Consider the following 14,872-nt stretch of genomic DNA (forward strand, 5'->3'; position numbering starts at 1 on the left):
ATTTGTCTAATTACTTTCAGATTCACGTAGTCTTTTAGGAGCTGAGACACCCTGTTGCAAAGAGTTCCCCATTTTAACTACATGTTTGATGAAGCAGCTCTTCTGAACGCTCCATCTCATTTGGACACCCTCATTGCTCAAGCAGGGAGGAGTCACTCCCTGTTCATCACCATCATGGCTTTAGTAACCTCTGGCATATCTGCTTGGACCACCCCTTAGTCAGGCTGGTGAGCCATACCCCATTTCAACAGCTCCCATGCAGAATTCCTTCCACTATCTGTCCTTCCATGTGCCTATCCCAGGTCTGCTCTGTCTTTTGAGGTGCTGGTGGGGAATTCCAGCTACACAAGGTATTTCCTATGTAGGTGTTCATGGATTTATTTAGTGGGATAACTATGTTTTCTGTTTGGTTTTATATTCCTGACTTACTAATCTATTTCTTTTTTAATCGCTACTACGTGCCAAGCTGACAGCTTCATAGCATGAGCAATTGCCACTCTAAATCTTCTTTCCTAGCTAGCAATGACTGCTTTGGGTCTGTCGTTTGATGTGCGAACTCAGTCCCTTTTGTTGACTTCTGAGTCATGTCGCATTGACTCTCCTGCTGTTTTTTCACTTTTTCAGTGCTGTGATGTCCTTTGGCAGTGCTTTGCAATGATTTTTCATTTTTACTACACTGCATAGCTTAGTGTTATTGGCACCCTTGTGACTTGTGACTCCCTTTTCCAGGCTGTTTATGAACAGCACACCCCTCAGCCCAGACACCTCTGGGGATTAATTTGAGACTACTCTCCACCAAATAAAAGTATAATCATTTCAAGATGTAGGTGTGCACAACCCTTGTCACTGGAGTGCTTTGCTCTCTTCTTCTGGTATTCTTATGACTGAGTCAAGTCTTATTTCAGCTGAATGGTGACACAGTGCCAACCCCCCAGCCAAACCCCGTTTGAGATCCAGTATCTAAACTACACTTTGTGGCACTGTATGTGTGAGGCTGGAAAGCAAGTTTCCACCTGCACGGAAGGCAAAGACCTCTGACCTTTGACTAGGTGGATTAAATCAGTAGACTAGTTACTCCCCGTGCAGTAACTGCTGCCAGACCTGATCCCTCTCAAGGTTGCTTTATTCCAGGTTCTTGCAATGTGAACAAACAGAAACTCTACAGGGCAGACAGGAGGTAATTTCATTTCTTGCCAAGGTACTATATCAAAATAAGAGCTGGAGGAATCCTTCCAAAATGTTTGTATTTCCTACAAATACATTTGTTACCCTTGCTGAAACCTTGGTATTCGTCATTTTTTGTGGCAGTGACTTCTGCTGTTTAACTGTATGATAGAGTTAAAAAATATGTGGTTTATTAGCTTTGAATGTTCTGCTCCTTGTGGGGCATGGTTGCCCTCACCACACCGTGACGAGTCCTCTGCAGTGGCCACACGCAGCCGCCTTGCCAAGCCCCTTGGCTCTGTGGGGCTGGATGCCCAGCAGACGGGCTCAGCAGGGGGGCTGCGCCACGCTTGCCCCTCCAGGGCCCCATGCCTGCCGCGCTGGCTTGCTTTTGGCCCAGCAGAGACTTTGCTTCCTGCAGGGCTGATGGGAGGCGATGGGGCAGCCCCGGCTGACCCGGCGTCCCACTTCCCCTTGCTCATTGTTCCTTCCCGCAGGCCTCACCGCCGTTCTCAAGGGCATTTTTGTTGCTGGCAAATTGGACGTTTTGGAAAGTGCCGCAGTATGGCCCTGTGCACAATGTGAAGGGCCAGCTCCCTGTTCCTCCCTGGGCTATTGTCAGCCCCCTTGCTGTCATTTTCTGCTGCTTTCCCACTGATAAGTGAGCGTGTGTCCCCATGAAGAGACATTCAGAGCTTTCCCGAGTGCTTTGTGGTTTTTCCCACACGTACCGCAGCCTCGACGGCTGGTTTCCCTGCTGTCTCCCAAGGACCTCGCATCCCTGAAGACAACCCAAGGGGGTGGCATGGTGGCCAGGCCCACTTCTCAGAGCGAGCTGTGCACAGCCCATCGTGGCGCCTGTGCCATTAGACACGCTGGTGCCCAGGCCTCGGGCAGCGAGTTGGAGCAGGGGCAGCGGGAGCGGCCGTGCTGTGGCGGAGTGCAGCACCCGTCGGCGCATTGCAGCATTCCCAAAGGGGTGGCTGCCAGCTGCACAGGCAGCGTCGCTGCAGCTGTACGCTGGGGCTGAGGTCTCGGTGAGCTCCCTGCCCTGCTGAAGGGCAAAGGGGCTTCACTGGGAAGGCACACAGCGACAGGAGAGACAGATGTACATATGCATACATACTTGCCAGGCACTGCCTCCACGAGGTCAGAAATCCCTGCCCTCGTACAAGGTGAACAGAGTGAAGCAGCCACATGTTAACCCCAGACCTGGCACCGGCACTTTGTTCCGGCTGCCTAAATGCTCCCTGCGGCCTTAATTAGTATTTCTGTTCTAATCCGCTTGCTGGAGTTGACGTGCAATGTTAAGCACCGCTGTGTTCAACCAGAACAGTGGCTGCAAGCGGTGGAGGCTAAATGATCCTTTTCCTACCTCACAGAGAGGTTTTATGAGGTTGAGTCCATTATTGCTAAATCCTCAGAGGAAAGAAGGTGTAGAAAAGAGAAGTATTAATGTCACCATCGTAATTGACTGTCAGTGTCACAACATAAATAAAACATAATTAAAAGCAAACAATTAAAATGTCAGATCTCACGTAAAATTGTGTTTAAATATTTTCTTTGTAGTTTACAAGAGGAAATAATTCCCCCAGGCACACAAACTGGGATTTTGGCCTTTTCACTGGTGTCTCACATTGCTTTGCAACATGCTGTTCACCTCCTGGTCTTCAGGAGATCCTCCTCCTGCTAAGGAGACCCGACAGATGTGTAGCTCCATGTATACTGTGCAGATTGGAGGGTGTCCCATCTTCCAAGGGTGTCTGAGGTGCTTATGGTAGCAAGGGAGGCTCAGTGCCCTGGGCACACATGGAATTGGGAGGCCACTGTGTCGGTGTGGGCCTCCCTGCATCCCCAGCCCTGCTTGCTTGCTGCGTAGGCTTGCCTGGTGTCCGCACCAGAGCCTGGCTGCCGCTGGGGCTGGCAGTCTGGGTTTGCCTGTTGCCGAGGTCCAGGTGCAGCGAGCTGCCATTGCTGGGGGTCCTGCTGCACGCCGTGGAGGAGATTTGCCTCTGTACCACTCCTGTCCTTCCTCCCGTTCCCAAGTTTTGGGAGCCTCTCCAGAAGATTCATAATTTAGGGCTTGCTTCCTGCTCCTCAGGGGAACACCCTGAGCTCATGGCACACTTACGTGGAGCTGAAGCTGCTTTAATTTGAGCAGCAGCTGCGAATCTCACTGCTCAGGCTGTGCCCCAGCAGAAGCCTTGGAAGCCCATCTGTGCTTTTTAGGTTATAGCTACTCCCTTTTCAGCCTGCACAACCAAGCATCTGGGATGGAACCAGAGGAGAGGTCACTCACTCATTTCCTTTCTTTTTGTCCCCTTACCGCGGCTTTTCAGCAGCTCTCCCTGCATCCCCAGCATGTTGCAGCTGTGCCACGCTGCTTATTGCTGGTTCTTTGGTATGCAAATGCACAGAAAACTTCTCTTACACATTCCCTGCTCTGTGCCATCCTTGCTGGCTGTATCGAACTGCGTAGTCCCTCCGAATCCCTCTGGTGTGAAACGTGCCCCACGGTGAAGGTGCTGGCGTTGCCCCTGCCTGGCTGTGAGGCTGCTCGGCCTCTCCCCCAGCAAAGCAAAACCTTTGCCGAGCCTGCTGCAGCACACACAGGGCGGGCAACCAGCTGCCCTTCTGGCCAGCAGAGAATTCATTAAGGCCCTGCACTTCCAGCACATCCGTGTTGTACCTGGAGCCACTGCTTCCCTGTGCTTTCCCATCTGACGGGCACACATGTCCCCTGGGAGCTGGGCGGGCAGGGGGACGAGACCAGAATGCTTTAGACCCTGACAGACTTACCTGGAGGGGATCTGAGCAGGCAAGGAGCCATGACTGCTAAAAGGGTCAGCCAGATAAGATGTGAAACTTTCTTTGCTCAAGTAAACCAGCAATAAATAAACAGGTTGGTCATTACCAAGAAATCTCTGCTTGGGCAAGACCAACTTCCACGGAACAGCATCTCAAAAGGGAACTGGCGAAGCCTCACTCCTGGAGTAATGCTTGGACACTGGAAATCTGCCCTGGAAAGAGAGAGGGGCACCCAACAGGCCTTTTCCTCATGAATACCTAAGAATCTTGAATTACTCAGAACATATGGAAAGAAAATCCCCAGCGTCTGGAGGAGCTGGAGGACAAGGCAAGAAATACTAGGTGAGAAACATAATGATATTAATTGTCCCCCTAAATCTTGTTTTTCTTTGTTTCTTCCCAGGTCTGGTATTTGGAAAAAAACATGGTCCTCCACAGAGCTCCTCCCCTCTTCACCCAGCCGAGTGGATTTCTGCCCTGCCAAAACTATTTACCTGGAGGAAAAGCTACACTTTCCTGCCATACGCACGTGCGTGCAAGCTCTGACACAGTGACGGGTCTAGAGATTACGGGGTGGTTCAAGACCCGCTATCCCTTAAATCTTTCAAGAGATTACGAAAAGGAGAGTTAAATCGATCTTCCAATTAAACTAAACAGAGCCTACTGCGAAGCAGCTGAGCTCCACTCAGCGGCAGCGGCCAAACAAAGATCCGTGTGGCCACGTTGTGCCAGTCGTGGGGTGACAGCATGGCGCACGTCGGAGCCGGGCAGGGGGCTGCAGCCGCGGAGCAACCCCACACCAGCTCGACAGCTCTCAGACGACCTGTCAGTAACTCCTAGTGCTTCGCCTCCTGCCAGCACCAACAATGACGGAAGTTACTGGTTCACAGCATCCCGTGCAGGTGCAAGACAGCGAAAAGGTAAAATGAACAAAAGTATTAATAATGGCTGTGAAAATTTAACTTTTATTATCTGTTCACTGTATACAAAACACCGTTCTGCATAGTGATAACTCATTTGTTGTACAGTTGACAGTGCACATCAACAAACAAGTGCTCAAGAGGTATACACTGAATGGGAAGGGCAGTGATGGCCAGTGCACATCACACACTACAATCCTGCAATGGCAGCTGTATGTTTTAGGGTGGAGAAGTGCCTCACACCCACTCAATATGCGAGTAATAGAAATGGGATTACAAGCATTTACCAACAAACCAACTTAGGAATGAGGATGAAGAGAGAAAGCAGAACTAATGTATCCAGTACACAATTTCCAGAGTGATCAAGAAGTTTTACAGAGGTGGCTGAGAAGGATCCATATTTTTTCAAACACTTCCATTTTTCAAACTGTTAAAATTTAATGATAAATAACAGAATCTCACAAATCTTTAGGGGCAAAATGCTCCACATTTATTTACATATGAAATGTGTTTAATACAGTCGTAATGGACATAGTGTATAGTAACATCTGACAGCAGCAAGACTTTTAAGGAACCAAACAATTACTACTGTGTATCATGCAACTATCTATATATACACAATTTGTTTTAAAAAAAAGTACAAAATTTTTTTTTAGGGATACATACAAGGTATAAAATGCAAAACCAAACCAAAAATAGAACTCTCACAGAGAACGACATATGAAAGGGACAGCATGGTACCTGTTTGTACTTTGTGAAAGCCTAACCAGTGACACCAGACGCCCGTTTGGAACGGTGGCACTGGCTTCGCGCGGTCGGTGCTAATGCTGAAAGCCCCAGTCACACTTGCCTAGGCTGCTGGGGTAGCTTTTCGACAGCCGTGGTTGTACATAACACTGAGCACCAGAACATTTGGCATTAGCATACAGAGCTGGGAAATACCAACCCCTGTAGCAAGGGTTAACTATTTTCTTTCAATAATCAGAAATAAAGGAAAATACATACTGTGTACTCGCTTCTATATAATGCTGAATAAATTACATGACAAAAAACATCATCATTATAAACCTATTCCTCTAATTACATCTTATTTGTTAAACCCAGAGCAGCCCAGCCCTTTTGTAACAATGTGAGCTTTGATCACAAGCACCTGATGGCCTAAAAAAATCACTTCATGATACACAGAGTTGTGCAATTATACTTTTCAAAAGTACTTTATCATTCTAGGGGGTCTGCACCTGTTCTGGTGTTGCCACCTAAAACCAGCACTGCATTTTACATACGCAGTGGTATTTTTTTTTTAAACATATATATTCTAAGAGAAAGTTTAAAAGTTTCCTTAGACATTTAGAAGCACAAGTTCTCAGAATTTAAAATCTCCCCTTAGCTTGCTTCCCCTCCCCACTGCCCTCCAACGCACCTCCAATAGCTAAACTTTCTTTCAGAAGCATCCAAGTAAGAAACAGTTTAAGAGAACCTAAAGAACTGCCCCAACATTCAGAACTCTGTTTGAAAGAAACCTACTAGAAAAGAACAGAAACAAAACAGAAAAACCCAAATTTTCCACTAGATACCCATACAAACACATAACAAAGAGTATAAAAGTTATTCGTTTAAATATATACAAACTCTTTTCAACTCAAATACTGCTCCAATGGTTTTGAGGGTATAGACAATGAGGTGAAGGGGATACTTTTATGCAGAATATATTGCAACAGCCTGAACAGTACTGTTAACACTATTATACCTTGAACTTTCTGTAGCAAAAATGTCATCAGTATTCCAATGTGGAGAGAGATTTCTGCGTCCCAAATAATCTGCTCACTTTTCAGCTGAACTCATTCTTTTTGACTTAATGAAGGCCATGCCATGTGTTCTCATGTGAGTGTTTAAGGCCGCTTCAGTTTCAAAAGTCTTTGCACACACTTTGCATCTTCTGTCTGATGCCATACTGTCAGGTGATTCATCCTCATGATTGGGTTTATTTTCTTGCTGATTATCCTCTCCAGACCCATTCTGTTTTGATACGGGCTGAGGCTCCTTCAGCTTATGTACAATGAAGAGGTGTCTGGAGAGGGACACGTGAGATGTGTAGCAGAGTCCACACTCCCTGCACTGGTATGAAGAGCCGTCGGATTTATGCTGAGGAATGTGTTCATGAAACTGGAGAAGATTTTCTGTTGTAAAGCCACAAACAGCACACTTGTGAACTTTGAAAACATTTATCTTTAGCTTCTTCAATGGCTGCGTGATTGCACCTCGTGGAGGCCTGAATTCCAGTACAGGTTCTTCCAATTTACGCTTTGGACTAGGAACCTAAAAAAAGCCATGTAAGCATAAATACACAGTTCTTTTCCTAACTATTTGTGACTTGCAAAGTTCAAAAACTTTCCCTTGGTAGATTCCAGTACAGCTTTTGATAAATACAGTATTTGAAATAATACAAACAGGTATGTGTTGTACATGTTGGAAAACTAGGGGTTTTCTTGACTATGAATTGCACATCAAATTTGTTTTGTCAGCTCTGATACAGCTACAGTATCTAATACACTCTATAAACCTGAATAAATATTTCCCAGCATAACTGCATCCAAGTACACACACTAATGAGACTTCAGTTGTGTACAGAATGTAGAATATCAGTCTAGGAACTTTTCAGCACAACCTTCTGGAACTTTGTTTTAATTACTTAATACTATTCCATGCCTGAAATTTGACTTGAGAGATTATCTCCTGATTGTTAGTAACCAAACTAACGTATTGCCAAAGGATGAATCAACATGCACAATCTTTTAAACTAATTAAACTGATCATTTTTTATATTCTCCTTGTTATTCTTCTGACATGAGTATTCCTCAAGAATCCTTTGCATCCTATGCAGCTCAGATATGCTCCATGATGTTTATGAAGACAATGTATATAGCTGCCGTATTTTCAACACTTAAATAAGGAGACAGTATGTTGGGCTGAGAGCAGTCATGTAAGGGACATTTTAAAAAACAGATATGTTTGTGTCTCTGCTGTCAGCTTTGGATACGTGGTCGCAGGTGAAATTCTTTGTCATACAGCACCCAGAACACTTAAAAAGGCTGTTAATCTCTGCATGTAACAAGTCTTTGGACAGCGCTGTCATTTTATTTTCGCTTGCCACCTAACACTCATCATCAATAGAAGAACAGAACAGACTATTCCAGTTGGAAGGGACCTACATCGATCATCCAGTCCAGCTGCCTGACCACTGCAGGGCTGACCAAAAGCTAAAGCATGCTATGAATGACATTGTCCAAATGCCTTTTCAACACTGACTGGCGTGGGGCATCAACTGCCTCTCCAAGAAGCCTGTTCCAGGGTTTGACCACCCTTTCTGTAAAGAAAAGCTTTCTAACGTCCTGTCTGAGCCTCCCCTGGCACAGCTTTGAGCCGCTCCCATGCGTCAAATCACTGGATCCCAGGGAGAAGAGCTCAGCACCTCCCTCTGCACGTCCCCTCCTCAGGCAGCTGCAGAGGGCAATCAGGTCATGTCTCAGCCCCCTTCTCTCCGAACGTGACCAGCACGGAGCCCTCAGCCCCACAGGACATGCCTTCCAACTCCAGCACAAGCTTGGCTGCCCTCCTCTTGACAAGTTCTAGGACCTTCACATCCTTCTCAAACGGCGGGGCCAGAACTGTGCACAGCACTTACTGCAGGCAAGCCCGCACCAATGCCAAGTGCAGTGGGAGATCCCGTTCCGTTGTATTTCAATCATCAGATTGAAAGCAGTTTCACTGTAAAACTTGTATCAGATAAGCTCAAGGCCAGGTATTTGGAAGAAGGTCACATTGCTTCCACCCAACCTGTAGCTTTTCTACAGCTATGAGAGGACTTGGTTGCAGAGGCTTTGAAAGGTGCTCTTAAAGTAAACCACTGAGGGTAAGTTATATTCGCCATCATTCAGTGCTCAAACCAAACAGGAAGTTTTCCAAAAACATGTTCCAGTTCAAGCATGACAGAATTTGTTGTGGGAACCTTTGAAACATTTTTTGGGCTCTGCTTCACAGAAGATTAGACTTTTATGGGATCAAAATGCCTGCATCTATTTAAAGATCCTGAATGTATACCCACAAAAAATTCACTGACTGACTGAATGTTCCAAGTGATTACCTTTGTGTCTTCTTTTACTTCCCTTTCTTCCATATTGGTTGATTCAGTCATTTCTTTCACATCAGGGTCTTTAATGCCATGCATCAACTGAATATGTTTTTCCAACATCAACCGCTTGGTAAAAGTACGTCTTGAATCTGGGCAGTGCCTACATAAACACAAAGCGGAAGTGCATGGACTCAAATGTCACGCTTAACAGAAGTCATACTATTCTCAAAAATATAAATAGGACTAGTAAATAAATCCAGACCAGAGTACAATCTATTGAAGACAGCGACAATGTTTTTCCAACCAATTGCACAGGCAAGTTTTATAATAAAATGAGCATAGTAACAAAATAAAACTAGAAATGTTTGAGCAATTCCTATTCAGAGCAAATGAGAAGTTCTCTGAAGACAGCATCCAAAATGGTACAAAGTGTGAGTCAGAATGAAACCTGGGAGCATCAGAGTTTCGTTCTTGGACCTCTGCTACCATCACCAAACGGTACATTCTACTAGACACTTTACCAAGTTCTCCTTAATTTAAATTTCACAGGGAAAGCAGTCACCTTCCAAGTAGGATGAATGCTAGCTCCAAATGACACTTCATTCTGCATTCATATCCAAATACTTTTTCTCCTTGGAACCAGCAACTCCTTCTCAATTCCTTTTCCAACCTCAAACTAACCATCAGAACAAACTTGTCTTTCACAGCCTGTGCTTTGTTCTCCCACACAGAACCAGCTGCATCACTTCTAAACCTCTCATGTGATTTTGGGAAGCGGATTTCTCCTGAGCTCCAACGTCATAACGTATTGTACAGGCGTCTGGAGGAGGGATGGCCAAACAAGAACTGCAGGGGAGAAGTTAAACTGTATTCTCTCCTTCGGAGTCTCTCTCTTAAGGTTTTAACTTTTTAAATGCCGTTTCATTTAACTTTATTTAAAAAAAAGAAAAACAGAAAAAGACAGTACTGTAGGCATTCTGAATGAAAACAGAGAACCACAATAAGCCTTCTGCTTAAAGGGTATGCAAAACCCAGGCACTTGCTACTTGTCATACAGCAGGAGAAATAGCGCCTAGACTAGCCGGCTCATGCAGGTTGAGGTAAGGGTACATCAGAAACCATCTGACACGGGTTGTGTCAGGCAGCCACAGTGCAGGGAGACAGGAGGTTATACAGCACTTTGTCAGAACGCTGTGCTATGCATGGCAGTTGCAAGTTTCCGCACCGCACTGCTGGGCCTAGTGCTTTCCGTAACAAAGCAGAGATCATACTACGGCAGGGAAGGGACTGCTAAGGTCTCAGCTGCAGAGGATGGCTGCTGCTTGCAGCTTCCTTTGCAGAACTTCAAACTCAGTTCCACAGCATGCAAACATATACAAAACTATGAACAAAGAGGACAACAAAAGGTTTGTATTATGTATCTTATCTGATTGACATGGATTTTTCTATTAAATTATGTATCGTCTCTCCAGCGACTTAAACATCACTAAGGATTTTTAGACATTACACACTTTTACGTATGAGAAAAATGCTACAAATACCGGCTTTTGTAGATTAGGAGAGTGGGTTGTGTATTTGAGAGACTATTAAAAACCAAGTTCATCACTGTAGAACTACGAGCCATACAAATTCTCAGCTCAGTGAAGTTTCAGATTTGCTTGCCAAAGCCCCTGAAAGACAGCAGACTTCATGTACGTGCATTCTCCATAGCCTGCTAGGGTTTACGCATGCAGGATAGCCTAAATAGTTTGGCCTGTTTATGTATCTAAAGAACTGATTCATTTCAATGAATGGGACACTGACTTCTGTACATCAAGAAAAGAAATTCAACTAGCAACATTTTTTGTTAGTTTATACTCTGTTTCTGAATAAATAAAAGTAGAACTTACGAGCATGTATAAACCTTCCTAATGCCTTTGTGCTTGATACGATTGTGACGACATAAACTATGGGATGAACTGAAAGATTTGTCACATTGTCGACATGGATGTTTCTTCATTTGCTTTAAAAAAAGAAGAAAAATACATTAATTAAAAAAGCTCAGTATAAGTAGTGCACGTGCCAAACCATTTGATAATAGAAAGAAACATCACTTACCAGTGTCTGGAAGTGTGCCTTGAAGCACACACCACTCCTGCAGCAACACTGCAGAAGTCAGAGGACCTGAACCTCTTTCAAAGCAGCGTAGCCAGCATGAGCCACACACACGCCTACCACCAGTTGTAAACTGGTGTCACAAGCTGTAGATGAAGTGAATTTCTTCGACCAAAGAAGCAAGGAAGATCAGTGGATTATTTCTGGATCAGTAAACGCAGTATGGTGAGAGATGTGCTTTCACTATGAAGCAACCTTTCCCTTCCCATCACGAAACTGCATCTGCAGTTGCAGACTGAGAGCGCTCATCGGGCACACACAGGAGGCATAAAGAGCACGTTGTCAGGACCAAAGCAAAACGTCACAGACGCTGACACTCTAACAGGGCTCAGAAAAGTCGCCAAGAAATGAGAGGTATGGTCTGATGCCAACTTGAGGGACATATGTTTGGGGAATTCTGTGGGGTTTATTTTACAGTTTGTTAAGGGGAAGGAGAAAGAAAAGGAAGGAAGCTGATAAGCATGGAGTGGTCTCCATCTGTCATTCCAGCTGAACATGGCCACAGAAGCTCTACTATCTAAAGAAATCACATCTCCAAAACTGCAGATTATGCAAGCCCCAAGAATAAATGACATGGTCCTGTCCCTTAAACTCCATCAGTCCTAGAAGTCAGTTCAAACGGCACATCTTATCAGCCGGAGCAGCTGCAGTAAGAAGATGGAAATATTCCCAGTCAGATTTCCTACTTCCTTTCACAGGTAACTAGATTGTTTGTATCTGTAACTTCTGCTGTTTTGGCAGTAACAAGGAAATTGAAACAACGTTTTGGAAATTAAATCCAAACACTGACCAAACAAATCTAATTGAAGACCTTTCCAGCTTACTTTTTCCAGTTTACTTTTCAACAGTCCAGCCAGGGCCAGGATCCCACACTTATCATTCAGTATAATGATTCCTGCCAGAATCAAAGCGGCTCTGAAGAAGAAATGGATTTTATTGGAACCTCCCAAAAGAAATCCAGATCGTGTGGACCAGGTTTCAAGCGTTCCATTCCGAGGGAGGGCTCATCCCTCCTAGTCAGGTACAAGTGAAGCAACAGTCTTGTACCATCAGTCAGGTATCTAGAACGAAAATCACATTTCTTGGATTGCTTTTTCCTGCTCTAGCAGTGATCATAGTTTTCCTTCATAGCATCAATAACATTCTCTTTCCTGTACTTATTGGGAAACTGAAAAAAAAATCATATCATTTTATTCTACTATTCCAACTGAGGCCACTGAGCAAAAGACTTGGATCAACGGTTGAAATTGGACCCTTCTTGACTCTTCTGGAGAAGCCACCCAAGATCTGTCCCTATGTTTCAAAGCACTCACTAGCAAAGATTTTCTTCATAGAATAATGTAAAAGGTTTGGCTCACCTATTCTTACCTTCTGAGGAAGTGACAAATTCCTAAACAATGAAGATGCACAATAATCCACAGGGACGTTTTAATATGACACAAATCAATCTCTTGTGCCTAATACTAATCAAGAATAATAATATAAAAAGAATTTTCAACCCTAAATATGAACAAGCTCAGGCCATACAGCAGTGCTTAAGGAACTGAAAAAACCCACATCATCTACTTGTGCTCCGAGTGCTGAACTTTGTGTTGATGTTCATGCTCTTCCTGATGGCTCCACTGCTCAGGAACACCCAGTGACAAGCCAGTGAAGATCTGCAGAGTTGATGTCATAACTGAAAATTATCATTTACTGCAAAGTTTGGAGTGAATGGTGGAAAGTGATGTCTGGAATGGCTAAAGGAGCAAGAGCTGCTACAGTGAGATGAGACACCTTTTGCTATCAAGACCAAAATCACATGGAGTTGGGGGGAAGGAAAGAAAAGCAGTTCTGGAAGGTCATTCATGCAAATGCGAAGCAGTCCATTAGGAAACAAGATATGGTAATTTTATTGGGGCTAGTCAACATAATGCTGTTAGAGGTGCAATACTGTTCAATTTAGACTTTCTTTTCACATTTAAAGGCCAATTAAAATAAAAGGAAATCAACATATTTTGCTCTTAAATTGTTAAAGGTGAAAAGCTGACAGTGTGTACACACAGTGCATACTCATTAATGCTAATGCATTAATCAATACATTTTGCAGTATGCTTATGACTGCAATGCTCTGGGAAGAATTTTTCAAATAAAATAAAATGTGAAGTCGTAGTAGAGCTTCTATCAAGAAACAGCCTTGCACCATGCAGTACAAACCTACAAGCTCAACCAAGGCAGTCCATGTATCTTTGCTGAGGCCACTGCACAGTGCAGATGCATCAAGCACTCGGTCAGAAAAGCAGCAGGACTGTGCTCAGTAGGACCAGTCCCACTCAGAGCACCAGGGGCACTACCTGGGGTAACCATCCGTGACACCACACTCATTCTAAACTCATTGGGAAGATTCTGTATAGAGACCCAAATAGGATTTTGGATGCATTAGTTTCTGTAATGGCAGCCAAAACCAGAAGGACTAAAAAATTCGTTCTGTAATTAGGTGCAGCATGACCTGTTGTACAGCATCTTGTCTTCACAGGAAGAAAGAGGATGTTCAATTAGATGCACAGCAAGTCGGAACTGGTAAAGCAATTCCTGCTTAGAAAACATCTGTCCTTTCATAGAAACACAGTTACAGACAATTCCAAGGAAGCTCAGCATATGTCTACCTGGCTGAGTGTAGACACCCACGATCCAGTTTCAAGCCAGCAGTTGTACAGACTTGTTAGAACCACCCATTGTCTGGGCTAATAGCCTTTTTTTTGTTGTTGTTGTTTTTAAACAGCACTTTTAAGGCAGAGAGTCACACCAAGGTGGCTCCAAATCTTCCTACCCTACAGCTGACTCGCCTTCAACCAGCTCAGGAAGAGGATAAAGAAAATGTGACTCTGTCTGTCTGTCTCTGCCTGTGTAGACATTTCCCAATAAGGTCTGGAAACTCAAGAATCTATCCAAAGAAGATGTACATGGCAACACCTCTCCTATGAATACCTCTGAATAATCCAGCCTGGGATCAGCTAACAAGGGTTACAGCTCCAAAATTTCACTCTGATCCTGCAAAAGCAGAGATAAGAAGTTTGAAACTAGTTATCTTATTCAGAATATAATCTGAATTATCTTTGGACTTTGTGACTGGCTTATGAATTGCTTAATTAAAGTTCTTAACAAACATTCTGCATAGATCATTTTAGAGCATTTAACCCACACGTATCATTCTTAAGAAAAATAGACTATAAATTAATTCCATTATGTAGTAGACTCATACCACATCACCATGTCTTACGCTCATTTCTAGTCTCTCTACAGTAAAATGTATCCATAGAAGTTTAGGTTTTGAATATAGTAATTTTGAAAGCTAACAATTACTGAAAATTTGGTCATGTCTGTAAGGCACATAGCAACTGGGCTTTATCACCCATTTCTGAGAGACGCCGAAAGACAAGAGTTGTATCTCTACTCATTTTAATACGTATATGCCTCCTGTGTTATCTGAGGAACTGCCTGAATAGGGATAAAAAATAGCACAGTTTCATAAGGAGGTTCTGTTGTTTTGGTTTTTGGAATTGCATCAATGTAAAATGCATCCAGTCTTAAACTTAGTTCTGTCTGCCAGTAAAAGCACTGATGACTAAATATTTGGACTAACAGGCAAAACAGAGTGGACCAACAGTTTACCTGCTGCTGGAGAGATTGCTTTTGATAGAAAATAAAACTACAATTG

General features: G+C 43.9%; 1 protein-coding gene across 15 annotated transcripts in view; it reads right to left on the minus strand.

Moving 5' to 3' along the window:
- Positions 1–4,927: 4,927 nt before the first annotated feature.
- Positions 4,928–14,872, minus strand: part of LOC104328495 (zinc finger protein 532) — a 51,393-nt gene continuing 41,448 nt past the window's right edge. For all 15 annotated transcript variants that reach the window (XM_075446227.1, XM_075446238.1, XM_075446232.1 and 12 more), the window contains 3 exons: positions 10,911–11,023; positions 9,034–9,181; positions 4,928–7,208 (listed from right to left, as the gene is read on the minus strand). In XM_075446227.1, the coding sequence (XP_075302342.1) occupies positions 6,714–7,208; positions 9,034–9,181; positions 10,911–11,023 (756 nt within the window). In that variant the 3' untranslated portion in view covers positions 4,928–6,713. The remainder of the gene's footprint in view (positions 7,209–9,033; positions 9,182–10,910; positions 11,024–14,872) is intronic.

Source organism: Opisthocomus hoazin, chromosome W (assembly GCF_030867145.1).
Source record: "Opisthocomus hoazin isolate bOpiHoa1 chromosome W, bOpiHoa1.hap1, whole genome shotgun sequence".
In the NCBI taxonomy this organism is placed as follows: domain Eukaryota; kingdom Metazoa; phylum Chordata; class Aves; order Opisthocomiformes; family Opisthocomidae; genus Opisthocomus; species Opisthocomus hoazin.